The sequence below is a fragment of the Manacus vitellinus genome, unplaced genomic scaffold, assembly GCF_001715985.3.
Source record: "Manacus vitellinus isolate BGI_N305 unplaced genomic scaffold, ASM171598v3 scaffold_8_pilon, whole genome shotgun sequence".
Classification (NCBI taxonomy): Eukaryota; Metazoa; Chordata; class Aves; order Passeriformes; family Pipridae; genus Manacus; species Manacus vitellinus.
The window spans coordinates 2,618,720-2,640,441 of record NW_021940864.1 but is presented as its reverse complement, the minus strand read 5'-3'; the positions used below and the strand labels follow the sequence as shown (position 1 = coordinate 2,640,441).

Genomic DNA, 21,722 nt, shown 5'->3' with positions numbered 1-21,722 from the left:
GTATGAAAGTCAGTTACATTCTAGTGAAGAAATACAATTTAATGCTCTGTCACTTCTTGTTGAGATTTACACTTCCTTTCAGCAGTGAAAGAATATTTATTTCACTATTAAAAAAAACCACATAAAAAACCCCAGCCAAACAAAAAACCACCAACAAAAATAACCAACCCAAAATGTCAGGGAGCTGCAGTAAGGGAAGGCAAGCTGGGAGTCAGTGGTGACAACAAGGCTGGCAGACAGTACAGACGTTGATAAGAATGCAGTCCCCCAATACCTGCCATGAGACAAACAGTAGTTTGGAAGTAGTTGGCATGGATTTACAAAGGCAAGATCATGCCTGGCTAACCCAATAGCCTTCTACAACAAATTGAGGTGGTTGGATAAGGGAAGAACAGTGAATGTTGCTTGTGATTTCAGCTGTCACTGTCTCCCATTACATCTGATGAAGTATGGACTAGGCAAGTAGACTGTGTGGTGGACTGAAAACCAGCTGAGCTGCCAGACTCAAAGGAGGGTGATCAGGGGCATGAAGTCCACTTGGAGGTCAGTCACTAGTTGTGTGTTCCAGGGGTCAATACTGGCACTATCCGTGGGAATACCCGGAATGTGACTGGGCACTCTCCCGGGCAGTTGACTTTAGCTGTGACCCTACTTTGAGCAGAGGTTGGAGTAGTCAGTGTCCAGAGGTACCTTCCAACCTTGAGGACTCTGATTCTGTGGTGCAGGGTTGCACAACTGCAGTGTAAATGTTGGCCTTGACCACAGGAAGCTAAACTCTGCCAAGAGTGGGGGTTTTTTTGTAGTTAATGCCTCCTTTTTTCATAGACTACTGGAAGACTTCTTTTATGGTTCAGGGAAAGGATTAATCTCAGAGTTGATTCTGAGGGTTAACATACCTAATTGAATAGATGTTGGCATTTGTGCTCAAAACAGTTTCCCTTCAATGCTGTTCCTTAGAAACCCTAACTTTTCAAAACTACCAAGGCCTGACATAGGCTAAATATCCTTGCTTTCTCAGCTCATGGGTTGTCTTAGTTTCATTTGTTTTTTTTAAATCAGGCAAGTTGGCCAATGGATACAGCCATAGGGAAAGTACAGATAGGAGCTGCCGGATAAGTGTTTTCATTCTCATTGGTGTCATAAAAGAATTATATATTATGCCATGCTAATCATTGTTATGAACTTCTTACTTAGGTTGAATTTGGTTGAAGCATTTGTGCTGGATCCAGAGCTACGTCAGTGCCTTCAAGAAGATCTCTTACGTCGCTTTCCAGACCTCAACCGGATGGCAAAGAAATTTCAGAGACAAGCAGCAAACTTACAGGACTGTTACCGAATGTACCAGGCTATTCATCAAGTGCCTAGTGTTATAGAAGCACTAGAAAAACATGAAGGTAATACTACCCCCATCTGTTTTCAGTGTTTCGTAGTATATGGATGATGCAAAGAAAGAGTGTGTAGATTTCCAAAAATGACTTTTTTTTCCCGTGTTCTTTTGTTGCAGGGATAAAGCTTAAACACATTTGAATTTGAAATGAGCTGAAATTCTGAAATGCCAGTCAGATACTTAATAATATACATAGCCAAATCCTTACATGAATAAGTGTTCCAATTAGTGTGTACCTGAAATACTAGAACTTGAATACTTGAATACTTGGGTGATGGTGTGGTAATCTTTGATCTGGATGTGTCTCTAAGAATTTCTGACCAATTGTGATCTTACAAAAAAGATAACATTCATACAATATTGTTGTCTTCCTTTTGAAGACATTTTGCACTTTGGGTTGTAATTAAACACAAAAAAATCAGTTTAAGCATTATTAGTATAATTGGAGTGGCTTTTTTTTTTAAATCATAGTGCTGTATTTGATACGAGTAATGTGGCAGAGTTTTGTCTGATCTTCATTAGTAGGAAGAGCAGTACTGTGACAGGCAATTCTAGAAAACATAAACGCTGCTATTTCTTTTTCTTTTCTGTGTGTAGCCAAGAAAATGCAGGATAAGATCAGCATAATGAAGGGACGATTCAATTTAGCAATAGCAGTCCCAACCTGCCAGAAAGCATATTTTTGTGGAAGCCCATTAATGTTTGAAAATCTCTGTGCATAAAGCAAGCACCAAAGCCTTAAAGAGAACTGTTATTTGAAATGGTATGTTTGTAAAAATTTCTCTCCTGTATTTGAGTAGGCAGTAAAGCTACCCAGTGTCTTATACTTTTCTGTACTATAGTTTTATGACTTCAGGTAATGAAACTTACCTTCTAAAATATTAATCTTAAAATAAATTAATTTTTAGTTGCTGGCTGTGTTATTTCCAAAAGCAGTTAAAATCTGAAGCTGAGAAGGAACTGGCAGATACAACTTTTTTGTTTGCTTTTGTTCTTAAAGAGCTGTGCCACCCTTTAGCTGCCTCAGTCATGTCCCTTTGGCTTTTCCAAACAGGCTCTGCTTGTTTTAGCCTTGACATGGAACTCTTGGATTCCCATCTTAAACTGAGGTATTAGGTCAGAATGCTGGCTTCCTCTCTTTATTTCTTTTTCTATTAGTTGTCATTTGGATCAACAGAGTTTCTCTGTCATAACATTGGGGTAGGAAAACAATTCCATTTTTAGAAGTTTTGAGGAGCAAGCTGTGTAAGGCAAACTGCTAAGCTCACCATATGGAAAAATTAATAGACTGCAAAAGGTTCTTGCTGTTCTACATGTGAATCAGTTGGCCTTAGTAGGGCAATCACCAGCAGTATATCAAAGATAATTTAAAATAGGCGACGTGTTATTTTTATTTTTCTTTGTGCTTGTACCACCTGTTTAAACTACATGAATGGTCGGGTAATTTTGAATGTATGTGACTGATTCAGAGTGGATCTGGTAATTTTTCTGTTTGTGACTGTACAAACTGTTTTAACTCATCAAGGGATGGGAAGCCAGAAAGATTTTTGACCATTCTGAACATCTGCCAGTTTCTGAACTTCTTATCTCATGAATGGCTACGGGGAGATGGAGCAACTATACCATGAAGTGATCAGCAGTGATTGCCTTTCCCTCAGTGCAAAGCATTGCTTAATTGAGATCCTTGTTTTTATGGATGGTGAAACCTGTGGAGGGAGCTAATGAGTGAAGGTGACTTCTTCTGTTTTAGACATAAGAAATCAGCATAAGATGGGAAAGGACTCTGAGTCATCAAATCATTTTGCTGTGGCTGGCAAAAGGGAGCAGCAGTTCATTACTCAAATTACTGGGGCATAAAATGTTGGTACTTAAAAGATTTTTGTCTTCAAGAAGCTACTGAAACATCTTCCTTCCTATCTCAAATGGACACTCTTTATCTTAAGGCTGTAAATATGCAGGACACAGAAATTGGATGCTGGGTTTCAGATGTATTTTTACCATTCTGTGTACAGTGACTTGAATCCCCCCTCCTCTGCTTTTGGAATTACCTTTTATTGCCTGTTTCAGTACTGTTCTTTCCAAGACTGTTGCACTGGTGTATTATAACCATGTTGTGATCAAAACTTGGCTGTTTCCCCTCCTTTCTCATATCCAGCTGATTATTCCCTTACTCACAGTGGAAACACATTTATATATCAGTGTCATCTTACTCCGTGTTAAATTCTACTTCATTTCTATTAGCCCAGTTTTTAAGGTCAGTTAGTGCTGATCTATTTCTGATTCATCTTATTCCAATATAATCTAATACTATCTTCCATATTGTATATTTTAGTGGCTTTTATAAACAGCCTTCTGTGCAATAATATAAATTCACACATCTTTTAAAGATAAATGCTTGTCTAAGCCCTGGAGGGACTGTATTGCTGATGTCCTTTCAGCTCTTTCATCCTTTGCAAGTGGGTGATGTCCCCTTTATCTGCCTGCTGATCATTTCATGAATCATAGACCTTGCACCTTAACATCTCCTGTGACACCCTGCTGAATGCTTTAGAACAGCCCAAATTAGGTCTGCAGATTTCCCTTTGTTTTAGGCATTCCGTATCTCAGAGAGATGTTGCACTATATGGGTATGATCTACCTCTAGTAAACTGTACTATATTTTATCCCAATTTCCATTGTTCTTTTCCTTTTATCCCAGTTTCAATTATGATATCAAAATGGCTGGTGCACTTAGTCATGAGATTTGTCTATATTCCCTGGGTAGTGTCAGTTTGTTGCCAGACTAACTGTGTTTCAAGTCTGAAGGTTAGTGCTTGATTTTAATTTCTATACAACACTTTTAAACCATATTAATAGTCACGTTTTTAATGTGTGTAATAAACACTTCTCTGTACTTCAGTAAGTAAATTATGGTTTAAATTAAAAACTGTGCCTGGGAACAGATAGGCTCTGTGATCAGTATGCATCTATGCTTTTGCCTGTACATAGGTTCATTAGTCTTTCTCTCAATGGTTAGCTTACATGCTGATAATGTTGAGTAGGTGCAAAAGTGTTTTTTTTTTTTACTATGCATCTTTTCTATGAGTTTATGAATGCACGTGCAAGACATGTTGAGTTTCATTTAGAATTTTTCAATGGTGTTTCTTACTCATATTCTCTTAAAGACGGGTGTTATGCTTTTAAGAAAGGCGTACCCATATAGCTTTTAAAAAGCCTCAGTATTTACTAACTCCACTGTTTTACTTCCTTCAAATGCTGGATACTGAGTTTCAAGTTGGACTGAAAGTGTAAATAAATTTTGCAATGTATCAGTTCTAACCATATAATAAATATGTATAAATTCATTGGTATTTTATTTACTTAACAAATTAATATATTTTAATTTTTGAATGTGATACTGTTCTGTGGTGTCTGAAGATATACTCTTCAAACTTAAATAATGAAATGATATAATGAAACTTCCCTACTTAACTTACTCCTTTCAGTAAAAGAAATTCTACTTCAGGTTCAAACACAATCATTTTTCATTAATTCAGGAATACTGAAGATCATTTCATGGTGTGTGCCATGTACTCTGTCAGCTGGAGCATTGGAAACTGCTAAGTCCACTCTGAAGAGTGGATGTGAAGGTTTTCTGCTCTTCAATCTCTTCCTTCTTTGCTGACTCCTTTTATTTTTTAGGTGTCTTCTTACTGGAGGAGAAGAAAATACTGAATGAGACCAAGCAAGAGATTTGGAATAAAAAACAAGCTGTACTTTATTTCATCTCTCTCTTAATTTTTAAGATTTTAATCAGCAGAAAACTCCATTTTTACAAGTTAAATAATCTCTCAATAATATATAATTTTTTTCTCCAGTAATAGAGACTAATCAGTTTAGAGCTTTAACTTTAAAAGCTTGAGAGAATGGGGAAGCAAAAAGGCATGGGAGGAAAAGGAATCAGACCAAACTTTTTCTTTCTACTTGAATTACAGAGCTGAGAGAGAAGAGAGATTCCCTTGGGTAATCATGTCCTCACTATGTGACTTCTGTAAATTTGTATGGAAATTTTTCTTATGAAAGATTAGGACTTTTTTCCCTAGTCTGGTGAGAAATTGAGAGGCTGTGGAATAGCCAAAGCTCAATTCTGTATTTCTCTGTTAATGTGCAAAGCCTTGCCTGCAAACATTAGAGGCAAATACCATAATTCTGTACATAATCCTATGACTCTAAGCTCCTAGTATTGGATTCAGTTTGAGACATTTTCTGTAAATCACATAGTCAATAATGCTAATCTTTCTGTGATTAAATCATAACTTGAAGTGGCTGCAAAGGTGTAAACATTTATTTCCTGTCAGAATGTTTTCAGAGCTGGCTGCTGGATGTAGGTATTTATTTGTAGGCCTGAAGAAAATACTTCTTTCACAAAATTGGCAATATTTGTGCATGTTAACTGTAAACTGCTTTTGGTGACTTCCAGCCAATATGTCACTTAGTGGCAGAGAGTATCTGTGCCAACAAAATACCTTGGAAGAGACTAATTTAATTTTGATAACTTCTTGTTTAGTGGAAACATCAGTGACTATAAAGATCTGGGTTTTTTTGTGGAAAACAAAATCAAATAACATCAAACACCTCGATTTCTATTTGCCTGTATTGTAATCTACCAAATATTCCCAAGTTTTGGTAATTTTGTCTTAAGAAAAGTTAAAAACTGAGTGTGGATGATAAGACCTACACTTTTTACTAAAGCCATTCCAGCTTTTTGTGTGCAAGAATTGGTAATGTCGAGACAGCAGGTTTACTTTCAAAGTGTTGTTTGTCTGTAGTGTCTTACTCATAGTAGAAGGGAACGAATACAACCAGTTAAGAACAAAGATGACAGAACAAAGATGACAGAATAGGTACAAACTTGATCATAATGTAGGTGGGATAATGCCAATTTAGGGAAAGGTATTCCAGTGAAATAATCACAGCCCATCTTAGTAAAAATCAACCAGCTATGTAGTTGTGTTTTTTACCTTGGATAAGTGAATTCTGGTAAATTTGTGGGGTTTTGTGAATGATAATTTTTCTTGTTTGTTCTTAACAGGAGCTCACCAGATGTTGTTGTTGGCAGTGTTTATAACACCCCTTAATGATATCTACTCTGACTTCTCAAAATTTCTGGAGATGATAGAGACAACATTGGATATGGAGAAGGTACGGGCTGGTGTGTGGGTGGGGATTACTTGGCAATTAAAGTTTCTTATTGAACTTTGCAATCTGCTCTACACTCACTAAATTTAATTGATCTTCTATATTAAGCAGTTAGTGATAATTTATCTGTGGAATATATGAAGACTGTTATTAGTATAGCAGTTGAATATCAACAGGATATTCACCTGCTATCTGAAATTATCTAACCAATGAGAAAAGGCTCTGTATACATGGATGCTGTGGACCTGAAACTATTTTTTCAAAACCTCATCAGTATTGAAAGTGGAGAAGTAATTTTGTAATTTCTCTGCTTCTTTGTATTTTTAAAGTTACTGTGATATGTCTCATATCTAGAATGTAACCAGAATATGTTTATTACATATTTTTTTGCTTCTAAGAAGTTCATTAGACTTGGTGCTATTTAGTGGGATTAAGTCTTCATAACTAACAGTTTACCTCTCTGAAAAATTATTGCCTTAGGCTTAAAGACTGACTTTACTTTTCTCCCATTATATTTGTTAGAGAACTGATAAGATGGATTTTGAAATGGACATACTTGGTTAGAAATGTATTTAATGTTCCTCTCAGCAGGGTCTTTCAGTAATTTTGGTAAACTTGGGAAGTCTTTTAAGATTGCCATAAGTGTCAGTCTCAGTTGACTCTGGAAGGATGAAGTCTCTCTAACCTCGTTGTGCAAGGTCAAGGTGTCGAACTTGTGGAAACTGCAGTGGCTTTAAAATTTTGAACACGTGTACTTTTCTCCAAAGGCAGAAGCACTGCATTTTATCTCTTTGTATTGTGTTATGCATCCATCAGCTGCCTTCTACTGTTTATGGAAAGACTGTTTGATTGACATGTTGCTGTAATTTGTGATATATGGTAATGAAGAAATTTATAGCTTTATACTAGTTACAGACCATCTGTTGATGCGGTTCGTGTGCCCTGGGACTCTGTTTTCTTTAACTAACAGCTGTTCTAAGCCTTCACCCTTCACAGTCCAGCTCTTTAAACTTCTTTTCAGGTTCTACTTTAAAAATGTTTTGTTGTCCTAAACAGAATAACAAGTCAGTTATTTTTAATCAAGTACCATAGAATCTGTTATGTTGGATTTGATTTTTTCCTCCCCATCAAGATACTGGAAAATAGCTATAGATAAGCCAACACTGGTTTTACCAGGAGAATAACCCTCGTCTATATGAATGTTAAAACTTGCACTTTGACTTGAAATTCCCCCTTGATTTTTAGGGAGTTCAAACAAAACCAGCTCTATTCTGAGTGCAATTGAAGGATAGGTTGTCATAGCAACTAAATAATGTCAATAATCCATTCTAATATAAAAAGAAACATCTGAGTTCAAAAAGCGTGGGATGTGGTTATTCATTTACCTAGCTGTAATAAAAGTTGAGAAACTGTCACTTCCATTCTTGTCTTTCACAGAATCATAAAAGGCCTTTGAAAAACCCTCTATTCCAACCTCCTCCTCAACTTGGGGCAGCTTCAGTGTTTGTTGGTGCTTTCACTATACAGCCACCTGGCAGTGGAAGCATGGGGAAGAGAGAGAAAAAAGATGAAATACAACTTATTTAATCTGTGCCTCTGAAAATGTTAAGCTTAGAAGGAACTATGTATGCTTTTCAACTCAAGAGCTGAGTTGAAATTGAGGAGGACTTTTGGTGATATTAAGTAGGTTCCTTCCATAACCTTTTGAATCTCCTTTGGGCAGGAATTACTGTTTCAGAAACTTCCATTTCCAAAGGCTTCTTGTTTTGAAATGCCCCATCTTTTTACACTCTGGATTAGCTGCAGAAATCCAGGCTAGCATACAGATTATGTACATAACAATTTCATTTCCCCTGACTTCTCTTTTTTCTCTGCCTACTGCTCAGAAACTTGTTTGTAAATAAATAGGCAGGCAACTTCATTTCAACAGAAAGGAGTCTGTTAAATTGGTATATTTTGATTGTGTAAAGTATATTATTTGAGAAAATGAGTGTTTGAGGTGTATTTGTTTTGCAGTTGAATCAGACACCAACTATCATAAATAACGTTGCATTACAAAATTATACGTGTTTTAAAAATTGAATAAATGATTAAGTGAATTCATTTCACTGTGTATGATCAGGGAGGTAATTTTTTTTTTATTGCCTCTGTTCATGTGATTTTTTTCTTGTTATTTTTCCCTAGGTGGAGAATCATGAATTTCTTGTCAAGTCTTCTTTTGATCCTAATTTAACAGAATTAAGTGAGAAGATGAATGAACTGGAAGAGCAAATGCAGTCCTTGTTAAAGACTGCAGCCAAAGAACTAGGTAGGGTTTGGAACTGCCTTTGATTCTTACCTCCTTTGTAAAATGTTTTGCTATCAAGTGATGAAAACTGGTACAGAGGAGTTAAGGTATGTTTGTATTATTTTGTTGTTGGATTGGTGTGACTTTAGTTGTCGCAGTACAGTCTGTTGAAAACAGAGTGATTTTTGGTTTAGAACCTGGCCTTTGTTTTTTTTTGAAGACAGCATTCCGAAGCATTTCAGAAATTATCAAGCATGTTGCAATGTACTGCAGAATTCATTTTGTAGAACTGTAACGCATCAAACTCTTGGCTAAGTCTAGTTCTGTTTTACATCCTTTGAGGACATGCATTGAAACTTTTCCCCCCCTCCTCTGTGCATTCTCCTGAGTGTCCATTCAGGACATACTAGTTTTCTTTTTATGTTTCTTTGCAAAATGTAATGTATAAGCAAATGAGACATTTAGAGAATTGATTACCCTATGCAAAAAGTTCCATGTGCAGCTGATGAATCAGGCATTCAAAGAGCAACTTAAAAAAACAAAAGCCACCAACTTTTAATGCAAATGTGGCAAGGAAGACTGGCAACACCATTTTAGGTTGCACCTTTAAGGGCTTGCATATTTTTTGTAGTCTTGGTACTTTTTTTAGTGTAAAAAAGATACCTGGATGAAAAGAAGGAAAGAAAAGATTGTGTAGGGATGAGATGAGAAATCTCACCAGCAGAAGTATGTGTTAGTAGAAGGATCACAAGAGTACAGGTGCTGTGCTTGCAGCAGCAATGCAGAATGTCCTTGCAATTTGCTGTGAACATTTTTCACTTTTCTGGAGAATTCATAGCAATACAGTAATTGTGAGCCTGATTTGAATATGCAGTTTGAGAGCATATCAATGTAAGAGCAGAGAATGTATCAGTGTGCTCCTATTAGGTCTGGATATTTCTCATACCTGTACGGAATCAAAGCAAGTCTGCTGAATTGGCTTATGGAAACTGGGGAATAGTGAGCAGAAATAGGACAGGCTGCTGGATTTGTGATAATACAGTTGCTTTCTTTTTCTTTCTTTTCATCCAAAAGGTTTGGAAGCTGGCAAAAGTATCAAACTGGAGACAAATTCACAGTTTGGACATCACTTTCGAATAACTTGCAAGGAGGAAAAAGTTCTCCGCAACAATTCAAAATATACAATAATTGATACACAGAAGAATGGTGTGAAATTCACCAACAGGTATAAGGTCATCTTGGTGCTTTTTCAAGCCTATTGTGAAGTAATGGGATTGTTCCTTTTTAATTATACCGATGAACTGGTTTCCCTGCATCTTGAATGGCTGAATTTTCATGTTTTTAATTGGCTCACAGATTGAAATATTGAGCAAGACTGGCATGAAGGAAGAATAGTCATACAGTTTATGTTAAAAGCTGCATTCCCCATTGCCAACTGTTAGCTATTTTTGGTCCTTTGACTTGGGCTAATTCCTCCGTTTTAGCTGCAGCAAGTAGCATAATTGCAGTCACTCTGAAGTGTTTATACAGACGCTTTTACAAGCTGCAGTAGGGAAAGAGCTATTTATGTTTATCACCAAATATGACATGCAGCAATTTTGTTGGTGATTACCTTTTTTTTGTTCCAAGTCATGCTCTAATTTCTGTTAGTCCTATGTATTGAACATCAATTCAGTGCCTCTTTTGATTAAGCTATTTAAAAATTCCAGTCTTCAGGCTGATGCTGTTTCAATGTCTCCTTGTCTGGACAGCAGTTCTGTCACAGGTCAGCTGAGCAAAAAGTCTGTTTTTTCTTTGTTGAATTTTAACTCTTTTAGAGCATTCTAGAAGGAGCAAGGACTACATTGGTCATCTAATGTCTCTGTTCTTCAGTGTTTTTACTTAGAGCAAACTAAAGTAGAAAGTTAGATATGCAGAATTGGGTGATAATCTCTTATCTCTCCCTCAAAGCAGATCCACCTTGGAAATTAGATCCTATCTGCAAGTTAGATGACGTAGCCCAAGGCCTTGCCCAGGGGCCCATCCTTCAGGCATCCTTCACAGCCTAGCAGGGCACAAGTTCCAGTGCTGAATCACTCTTTGTGAAAACTTTTCTGATCTGATCTAATGAGAATTTTCCTTTCAGAAACTCGAAGTCTTAGTATCTCATCCTTTTGTTGTGCACCTCCAAGAAGAGTCTGGTGCCTCTTCCCTCTGGGCTGACTTCAGATTCTTAGCCTGGGCAGGCATCTCTGTCAGCCTGTCCTTGTGTGCCATGTGCTCCAGCTCTGTATCTTTGTGGTGACCATCTGCTCCAGGTTTGATCTCTCTCACAGGGAAGAAGAAAACAGAGACAGCTCTGCATATATGGCCTCACAAGTGCTGAATAGAGGGGAAGAATTACTTCCTTCAACATACTGGGTCCACTCTTGCTAGTGCAGCCAGCATGGGCTTGGCCTTCTTTGCCTCAGGGCACACTGCTGCCTTGTGTTCAGCTTCTTGTCCATTGGGTCCCCCAAGTATTTAATGATTTTTTTTTTATTGTTTGGACTACAGTCTCTACTGTTACATGAAGTTATTTCATCCCAGGTGCAGGACTTTAACGTTTGCCTTTGCTGAAATTGTTGTCCACCTATTTTTCAAGTCCGTAGGTATCCCAGTGAATGGCAGCCGTGTCCTCCCACGTACTGACAGCTCTCCTTCCTGTGGTATTGTTCACAGTCTTTGAGAGTTTATTCAGCCCCATCATTCAGGTTGTTAATCAAAGCATAAATAGTATCAGCTCCGGTATCAACCCTAAGAAATGCCTCTGATAATCAGCCACTAATTGGACTTCAGCCTTCTGACAAGCCTGTCAATGGCAGGTCCCAGAGAAAACTAATTTTTAAGTCTCCTGCATGTGCTACCTGGAAGGGTAAAAGCAGCAGAATTTAATGTATCATGCAGTCTGTTTCAGACAAACCCTGCTTGTACTGCTCTGTGTATAACTGGTCCTGCTGGAATTAGCAGCAGAGAAGGGAGTTTACTGGGAGAGAGATCTTGATTGACAAACAAGTATGAGGAGCACTGCCTACAGGGGAAGGTTGGTTTCAAGACAGGGCTATTACCAGTAGTGACTGTTTTCTGTTAATCACTCACTTTTATAGTAATAAATCCTTTGCTTTGAAAAGGAGGGCAAACATATTGGTTCACACCAACCAATGTGTTGGTGTATTTCACACCAATTTACTTAAATGAACAAAGTGTAAGCCTTAATTGCATTTTGTTTTAACATTTACTCAGAGGATATTTTTTAAAAACATCCCTGAAATTTAAAACAGCCTTTTCTGCTTCTAAATATATTATGAATCTAAATGTATGATGAAGTTAGGCTTTTCTATAACTGAGAAGATGGTACTTAGAACCTGTTCTGTGTCATCTGTTACTTTCCCTTAGGGAAGCAGCCCATGCATCACTAATAAAACAGACTTCTCTGTGCTTTCTTGAGTTATAGTTGCTTCTGTTGGTGGTGCTAGAAGCACAAGGCTGACTTCTGCTTATAGTGTGGGTACACTACTCGAGTGTGTTTCTTATTCAGTCTTGCAGACTATGTTCCTTGTTTGAGAGATGAGCTTGAGAAAACTAAAGACTTGTTTAAACTCTTGATTTCAGCTTGCCTTATTTTGGAGACTAGCACCTGTTCTTAGTGGCAGTAGTTCACTGAGGTTTTTACTGAATGAAATAAGGCAATGCCTTCAGCTCTGATAAGCCTGCTGTAGGACTCTGGGCTAATTACACAGTTGCTTAGCAGCAATTCTTCTCTACCAGTTCTATAATGTGCCACATCCCATAGCAAAATGGCCAGAAATTCAGCTTTAAGCGATAGTCCTTATCACATGGAGTGTCTGTAACAAACAACTACTGGAAGATTTTGAAGAATCACGTGTTGATGGTAGAATTGGTGGTTTGGCCCTTGTAGGTGTTCTTTAACTTGGAATTAATATTGCAGATATCCTGGTGTGAACAAATTGTAGATTAGTTGCTTTGTGGTCCTTGTGCTGAACCTTGCTCTTCAGACAGGTGGGGGACAACTGGTATTGGCTCATAGATGAGGAGCCAGAAGTTTGGCATTGCAGGTGAAGACAGAACACCACGGCTTCTAAATATTATTGTTCTTTTCACAGCAAACTGAGCTCTGTCAATGAAGAATATAAAAGGAACAGAGAAGAGTATGAAGAGGCTCAGGATGCAATTGTTAAGGAAATCATTAGCATTGCTTCAGGTGAAAATGCCAGTTTTGATGGGTATCACAGTCTGGAATGCTGGGAGGACTTGCAGTTACTTTGAGAGCCTTCTGTAGAAAAGAACTGTAACATTCCCCACAGAATTAACATGAAAAGTGAGGTGTGGCTTTCAGACAGTTGTTGGAAGATTGAAATATGTTGTCTTCTGTGGCCAGACCCTTTCCTGGCATTGCTACAAATGGGCAGTGATGAGGTGTGTGCAAATGCTAATCCCATGGAAGGGACAAAAATAAGCCCATAAAGGCCACATCTGTCCTTCACCTACCTCCCTGACTCTGGGCACCTTCACCCAAATGGCAGAAGTGGTAAAGGACAACAGAGAACTGAGGGAGTGGGACCAGAGGTCTGTGAAGAACGTTGGTATGCAATATAAGATCAAGTTAGTCATTGCTTAAATGGTGCAATAAAAAAATCCTTGTTTTCATAAATAATTACCATATATTTTGCTCCAAGATTGCCTGCTGACAGAGCATTCTTTAGTATTCTTCACCAAAAACAGAAGAGACATTGGGGAATTTGGGCTGTAGACTCCTGTACCTCATCCCTTTCACTGGAGAAAACCAAACACCAAAACTTAGAACTGTTACTGGGGATGCTGGGCCATCTAGTCTGGTTCTCTGGTATCACAGGCACTGTATCTCATAGACCTCTCCCTCCCATCATTCACATAAACATAGATGGTTACTGTGCCTGAAGTGTCTGTACTGTGTCTCTTTGCTTGCCTGAGCATGAGAATGCAGTGTATTATGGAGGAAAGAAAGGTACTGGATTTCCAGCCATCTGCCACTGCGAGTGTTTGCCTCCTGTACTAGGATAAGCTGTTTCTCACCGTCTGGGTGTTGAGGGAAAATAGTCAACATGGCCTCAACTCTTCCCTGTCTTAGTCTGAAGAAGTCCCCTTAGTATTCAAGGCATGGCAACTTTAGGATTACATCTTGGACTCTCCCAGAAGGTGACTGCCACCATGAACAAAATTGTTAATGCAGATGAACTAATTTTATGGGCTCGCTACAGGCTTTAAGACACTTCTTCAGCAAGGGCAAAAAAATTGCTAACAGTGTTGAATTTGTGTATCTCCCTAATCAAAACAGGTTATGCAGAGCCAATGCAGACGATGAACGACGTGGTAGCTCAGTTAGACGTGATTGTCAGTTTGGCTCACGTGTCCAACGGAGCGCCGGTGCCGTATGTCCGTCCTGTCATTCTGGAAAAGGGACAGGGGAGGATTGTGCTGAAAGGTGCAAGGCATCCTTGCCTCGAAATGCAGGATGAGGTGGCTTTCATCCCCAATGACGTTACATTCGAGAAGGGCAAGCAGATGTTCCACATTATTACTGGTAAATACTTCTGTTCTCTTTTTCTGTTGTTATTTACTTTATAAATGTCTTGAGTATTTCCAATAATGATGTTTTTTTTAAAAAACCTAACCAACAATAAGCAAAACAAACCAGCAATTTAATAGAACTCTGTCAAAACAATTTCTCTAATCAACAAACAGCTAGCAAAGTACTTTTCTTTCTGAATGGGGAATAAGATTTAGCTCTGTAAAAGAAGAGAGGGTGTTTGTAAGCTACTGTTGTTTATTATATTAAAAAAAAGAAAGTGTCCATAATATTCTTGTGAAATGTTACCTTTGATTACGAATATTCTACGTGTTTCTGCACATACAGGCATATTTCTCATCATCCAAACTAATATTAATGGATTTGGTTATTGTGATTGTAGTTATGGTGCACTCTTTGTAGAAGGCGATCACTAATTTCGAAAGAGTCATTCATGAAGAGAGAGGCTGCTAGGACAGTAGAAAAGAAGAATTTTGTCATTCTTTAATGTTTTCTTTGCCTTAGTGAATGTAACTCCACAAACCAGGCAACCTCAGGAGCTGGAGAACCTGAAACTGCTTAAGTGATTTGGAAAATTCCACTGGGTATCAATTGTACTGTAGCCACATAGGCATCTTTTGTAGGCAAGATTTTAAGCAACCTCTTCACTAGTGTTTTCTTTGTTAAGTATTAAGGTTGATTTTAAATGCAAAACATGTTTCAATGACGGTACCATTTTTTACCCTTTTCTCTGGTGTAATTAAGATAATTTTACTATGCAGGAAAACATTTTTAGTGTTTATAGATTTAATTGAATCTTAATTTCCATCCATATGTCCTTGACATACATTCTGAGTAGCAAAGATCTGAAATTAGAGAATGATTAACGAACACTTCTAAGATAATCAAAAAGCAAAACTGAAAATCTGAAAAAATTCATGGTAAGACACTTGTTTTTCTGGTTAGCAAAAGCATAAAATTGGTTTTAATGATCAGTTTTCTGGAAAATAATTTTTATTTCATTTATACTTCATTACAATTAACTTATTAATATCTGGGTTTGCTGATTTTAAATCACCCATTAGCTTGTACCCACTCTATATCTAAGCTGTTTCATTTTTACAGGGAAATTTTAGTTGTCTTTTGAGGTGAAAACAAATTAATATTATTCTTGAGCAGCAATACTGATGACTTTAAAGGTTTAGGTATATTTTAGATGACTGCTTGTACTCCTGAAAAGTCCTAAAACTTATGCTCTCTGATCACTTTTCTTTTTGAAAAAGCACAGTGAGTAAGATGAACAAACCAGCCTTGTTAGTACTGGAGCCACTTGTTGCACCTGTTAGACAAGTTTGCTACTTTTTCCTGGCAAGAGAGTTATAAGTTTAAACATTCTTTGTTTTAATTTAGAACCTGTTCTTCTCTAAAAGAACTGTTGAATTGTAAAAAGATGATGTTTTTTTAACTATTTTTTGCAAAATTTCTTCTCTAGGCCCTAACATGGGGGGAAAATCAACCTACATCCGGCAGACAGGAGTGATTGTTCTTATGGCCCAAATTGGGTGTTTTGTTCCGTGTGACTCTGCAGAAATAACCATTGTGGATTGTATCCTGGCTCGGGTGGGAGCAGGAGACAGTCAGCTGAAAGGCGTGTCCACTTTCATGGCCGAAATGCTGGAAACTGCTTCAATCCTTAGGCAAGTCCTGTGCTTATTTGGTTGTGTTGGTTGGGGCTGATGGGGAAGGACGTGCTCTAAGAAAGATGCATTGATGTTTTTCTTTTGTGTAGAAGAACCTCAGTGGAGGATCTCAAGGCCTTTTTATCTGGTTCATAAGTTCTTGAAGTTGCCTTCTGTTTATTTCAGCGGTCAATACAGAGCTGCTACCGGGAGGCCAAAGTCTGAACGGGACAAAGGAACCAATTTGGAATGATCTGTGTGACACTGTGTTTGCACTTTATTTGTATGTTGTTGTGTAAATAGGAAAGGTCTTTTGCTTCTTCATAACTTGTGATACTCCAATATCCTGAACTCATGCTGTTCTCAAGCATTATAAAATGCTCTTGTGTTTTTAGGACAGCATCTGAAAACTCCCTGATAATTATTGATGAGCTGGGAAGAGGAACTTCTACCTACGATGGCTTTGGCTTAGCATGGGCTATCTCAGAATACATTGCTACCAAAATCTGTGCTTTCACTATGTTTGCTACACATTTTCATGAACTGACAGCTCTTGCTGACGAAGTGCCAACAGTAAATAACCTACATGTTACTGCTCTGACCACTGACGACACACTGACGATGCTTTATCGTGTCAAGGAAGGTAAGACTGTGTATATGGTGAATCAGGGTAAACTTCATTTTGCCCTGAGAGAGGAAAAAGTCTTAATGGGGGGAATAAATTAATGTCATACTTCAGGCTTTGGGTTTATAATAGACACATTCTTCTTTGTCCATAGAGAGTGTGTATGGCAGGAGCTCTGACCATGTGTGAACACAGTTGGTGATGGTGTTGATGATTATTTGTTAAGACTTCTAGGTTATTTCTGCCACTCAGGTTGGTGCTTTTGAGTCACTCCCTTTTCCTTTTTTAAGGACCAGAGGGAATGGTTCCAAAGGGTTATTTTCTGTTTTCTTAAATCAGCCATTTTAACGTGCTGGTTGGAAATACTTATGTTCCTTAAACTGTTCTTTTAAAAGAAATGAGTGCAACTTCTATGTACTGGCAATTTTTAATAATGTATATTTCATTGTGATAAGATTTAGTCTTATGTTGCCCAATTTATGCACTAGTTTGATATAGGAAAAATCATATGGTTTATTTTTAGCAAATGGCATCATAGTGAAACAACAAGTAACCTGTTTTGTTAGTGTAAAATCAGTTAGATGTATTTAATTAAAATCCTTTAGTGGATCCAGTTATTCCTTCAGTGTTAAAATAAACAATTTTTTATTAGGCATAAATTTAATCTGTTCACTGCAGAAAGCAGTTCCTCCTGCTTCTCTATATCCCCAATCATTTCTTGTTCCCTTCAGCAGGAGCCTGTATTTATGCTACATAAAGGAGGGCTGTGTAACTGCAGCTTGCAAGGTGTGCTCGTTTATGGCCTTCTAATTTAGTTGTCAACCCTACAGTGATTTTTTTATTGTTCTCGTTAGAGCATTTCAGTCAGGTTGGCAACCTCTGGACTGATATTTTGATTTAAAATGTGGGCAGAGTACTGTTACTCTATATTCTCACTTAAAAATACCTCTTAATTTTCCTTTTCTGAGTTCCCCAATGAAGGAATGAGTTAGATGACTCTCAAATAGGTAGAACATGGCTCCTGTAGAGCACTCTGGCTAGACTGGATCTGATCAACAGCTTACCTTGTGGAGTGGTTTTGTCTCAAAAAAGGAATAATTATTTGAGGAGTTAGGCTGTTAACTTTACTAAAAGAATTACTCAGTATCATCCATCCTTGTTAAGGCTAAGGAGCTAGTCCATGTCTCATCTCAAATCCTGGAGACTGATGTTTACTTATATCTTTTTTGCTAAGGATTTAATCTTACTGGTACAATTGCTGTACTACATTCCTCATTTTAAAAGCTGTTTTGTTATGCTGACATATCAAACACTTACTTTTGCTTACCTTGTTCATCCTAATAACTCTGCTATTTGTGAACAGTGCATGTTCAGTATGTGTTATCTTGGCACTCTCTCCACTGTTTCCTCATTTTTTTAGCCAGTTTAGGACTTTTCAGTTCATTCCTTCTGGCATATATTGTTCTGAAATGTAATTAGTATGCTGCCCAGCTATCAAATTTTACTGAGATGCTTTTAAAGATATTTTTTATAATCTTCACAGGCTATCACCATACTATTAAATGTCCTTAGATAATTGGTAAATGTGGTTTTATATCCTGATCTGAGCCTCCCTGGAGTGGTACCATGCAAGTTTTGCTCCTATGACATTACTAATTCACTATTTCTTACTCATTTCTTCTGGTTTTAAATCCATGAAATTACTTCATTTCTTGCCCTTTGATTACATGTATGACCATTTCTAATTTGGTATTCCCCTCTGGCTATAATCTTCCAATTAGATTTTGGATACTTTTCTCTAAGATTAGGAGACTGCTCTGAACAAGGGGAATCACAGCAGGACCAGAAGTACTGCTCTCCTCTGGTTTTACTGAGAGTCTGCTTACAGCTGGGTAGATTAGCTCTGGCTGCCACAGCCTTGCTTCTTTTAACCCTGACTCCTTGCCTTTTGGGATCTCTATTCCTTAGAAATGCTCTTGGTTCATGCACTTTTCCAGGCTTCTGAGTATTAGTCCAGAGTGCTGTGGTCCTGGCACCCAGCCTTGCCCGTGGAGAGGCAGTGTCTGTGGTTCTTCTGCAGCATATGTCGAGCTCCTTCCACCAAGTGATGGTTCAGAGCCCTCTGAATGCGTTGCTCAAATCAGTGCTTAGAAGATGATTTAGTGTGGCATGGGAACTGAAGAAAAATATAGTAATAAGCTGCTGCAAGCACACATTGAAACTATGAGTGGTTTTGGTGCAGCGGGAGCTGGTGATGTACATTATCTTCAAACAAGCCTTCTTTATTTAGATGCCTTATTTTGAGCACGTTGGTTGGGGAGGGAATTAATATACACTGTATCAAAACCTTCTACCTTCTACATCCTTTGGAATAGCAACTCTTACGATAAAATCCCCTAATACTCCCCAGATAGTTGGGTGAATTTTCTTTCTTCAACCCACTCCTTTTGTTTTTTATACCTGTATTAATGCAACTATTCTGGTCCTGATAAAAATTCTAGAAGCCCAGTTTCATATTTTTCTTGAATCATCTTTGCCGTTTTTAGTCATACCCACCTTTTCTCTGTACGTGCAATGTCTTTTCATTCCATCCATTTTCTTGGAAGTGCTATTGAGTGCAGAGGCACAATAGTTTGTATCTATCTAATATCTATCTATCTACCTGTGTATGTATGTATGTATCTATCTATCTATCTACAGAAGAGATACAACATTCTGAAGTCTTCATCTTAAAATACCTGGTCTAAAATTGGATCTCTCTCACATAAGTTTTTGCATTTAGTGTTGTGCTCTTTCCCTTTTGGAAGTGTTAAGTTGCTCTGACAAGGATGTGAGTAGAGGCAGCTTGGATACAGCTGTGTTTTGAAACAAATAACAGGTTTCATGTCATTTGAAATGCATAACTAAATCTGAACTGTGTGACAAGGAACTTTTTATACAGTATGTTCAACCCTGTCTTCATGCTTCAAGAGTGTGAGAAGATCTCTGAAAGAGGAGACACAGAAAGTACTGCTCTCCAGGTCTCTGCTCAGGATTCTCTGAGTGAGAACCGAGTTAGCTTTGTGTCTGGGAAGGTGTGTGTTTTTAGTATAAAATCAAGGAGACTAGTTTCTGCTTAAAAATGGTAGTCTCCTTTTGAGAAGTTTAAGAGATTACAAGGTTACTAAAACAGAAAAAAATCTAAATGCTAAGTTTTCCTTTACCTCTTCTTTGGATACCCAGTATTTAATAGATGATTAGTTAACTGTCATTTTGCATGTGTAATTCATTTATTCATAACTCTTGGCTGGAGACCAGAATTAAAAGGATGTAGTAATATTTGTGGGGTGCCAAATGGAATTATGATAATGTAAACTAATGAAGTTGACAGATTTTGAAAATTGTTTTATGTAACCATGTATAATTTAGATATTTTGAGCAATTATGAGAACTTTTCTTTCTCAACCAAGTGTTATAAACCATGTATTAATTAAAATAAGTGTAAACTTAAAGTTGAAAGGTTTTGATATAATTAGAGGGGACTCCTGGAGACTGAGGAGTTATGTGCTACAGATGCAAAGGAGAAAAGGGATGTTTGAGAATGCAACATTTTTAATATTTATGCATACACACACATATATATTTATATAAATAACTAATTTATATTATATAAGTGTGAGAGATATATATTAAAAAAGAGGCAAATTACTATATACTGCAGACTGTGCTGAAGTGCCTTAATAAAAATCATTATTCAATGTCATTCAAGTACTAGAGGGAAATTCTTTCTGCCTGAAGAATTTTCCATTTCTTCCTGAAGCACTTTGGAGCTCTGCAATTACTGCTCTAAGAGAGCTTAATTAAATAAGAGCATATTCTTTAGTCTGTGTTATCAGGTTTAGTTCAAAAGGTAAATCAGAAAGTGTTGGGGAGAACCAAATGATGATACACACTTAATTCTTCAGAACAGAGAACTATTACAAGCTTGTTCATATAATTTCTATGTAGCCATATTATCTTTTGAGCACTGTTAACTCTTGGGTTATTTCTCTGCATCCAGGTTTTTGTGACCAGAGTTTTGGAATACATGTAGCAGAGTTGGCAGCTTTCCCAAAACATGTGATAGAAAGTGCAAGAGCGAAAGCCTTGGAGCTGGAGGAGTTTCAGAACATTGGCAAGTCCAAGGACTCTGAAGGAGAGCCATCAGCCAAGAAACCCTACAGAGAGAGAGAGGTTTGCTATCAGAAATGTTTTTTAAAAGTTTTTTTGCTGGAATAGCTGAAGCAAAATAGTTTAAGGATTCAGATTCCCCCAGCGCTTGAGGATAATTACCTTTAATACATTTTTCCATAACAAAATGTTTTAGCTATGAAGTTTATAAGAATTGAAGAGATGGGTTTTGATTTAGATTCATTTCAACTTAACATAGGCAAGAATTTTATCTAAAGACGTAGTCGTGAGGTTGAAACTAATTTTTTTTCTTAAAGAACAGTGATCACCAGTTAGTATGATTGGTGAACAACTGGGGTCGTACAAGGGACCATGTCTCTGCCTGACCTTTGGAGTTTTATTTGTGCTGTGAACCAAGCCAGAATTTTGTGTTCATCACTTTTGTTGACTGCGCAAAGTTTCTTGGGACTTAAGACAAAGCTTTATTATAACTGTGTAGATTATTCTTAGCTCCGTAGTTGGATTGCACCTGGTTTTGCTCCCCCTTGTTTGAGAGCTCATTAGTGCCAATTTCTTAAAGCTCAATGTGCTCAGATCTGTTCACATCACAGAAAAGCTGAGTACACAGCTTTCTCCTTTGTGCCTTTCTGTGTCCCATCAGTACTAAGACATCTCACAAGCTGATCATATCAAAGGACCTGGAATGTCTGATTTACAGATGTTATGAAGTTCTTCCCATTTCACATGAGAGAATTTTAGCTTGGCTTTCTCTACTCAACTGGGAAGTAAAATCTTCTTGGCTTTACACGGTCTTTGAGCACAGGTTGAGGAAA

The 21,722-nt window shown here is 37.6% G+C and overlaps 1 protein-coding gene across 1 annotated transcript in view; it reads left to right on the top strand.

The window, feature by feature from the left end:
- MSH2 (mutS homolog 2) overlaps positions 1-21,722 on the top strand; it is a 46,453-nt gene that overhangs the window by 22,691 nt on the left and 2,040 nt on the right. Inside the window, exons 7-15 of the mRNA XM_025896381.2 lie at positions 1,195-1,394; positions 6,459-6,568; positions 8,750-8,873; positions 9,927-10,077; positions 12,995-13,092; positions 14,206-14,451; positions 15,929-16,133; positions 16,511-16,758; positions 20,780-20,952. Coding sequence (XP_025752166.1) covers positions 1,195-1,394; positions 6,459-6,568; positions 8,750-8,873; positions 9,927-10,077; positions 12,995-13,092; positions 14,206-14,451; positions 15,929-16,133; positions 16,511-16,758; positions 20,780-20,952 — 1,555 coding nt within the window. The remainder of the gene's footprint in view (positions 1-1,194; positions 1,395-6,458; positions 6,569-8,749; positions 8,874-9,926; positions 10,078-12,994; positions 13,093-14,205; positions 14,452-15,928; positions 16,134-16,510; positions 16,759-20,779; positions 20,953-21,722) is intronic.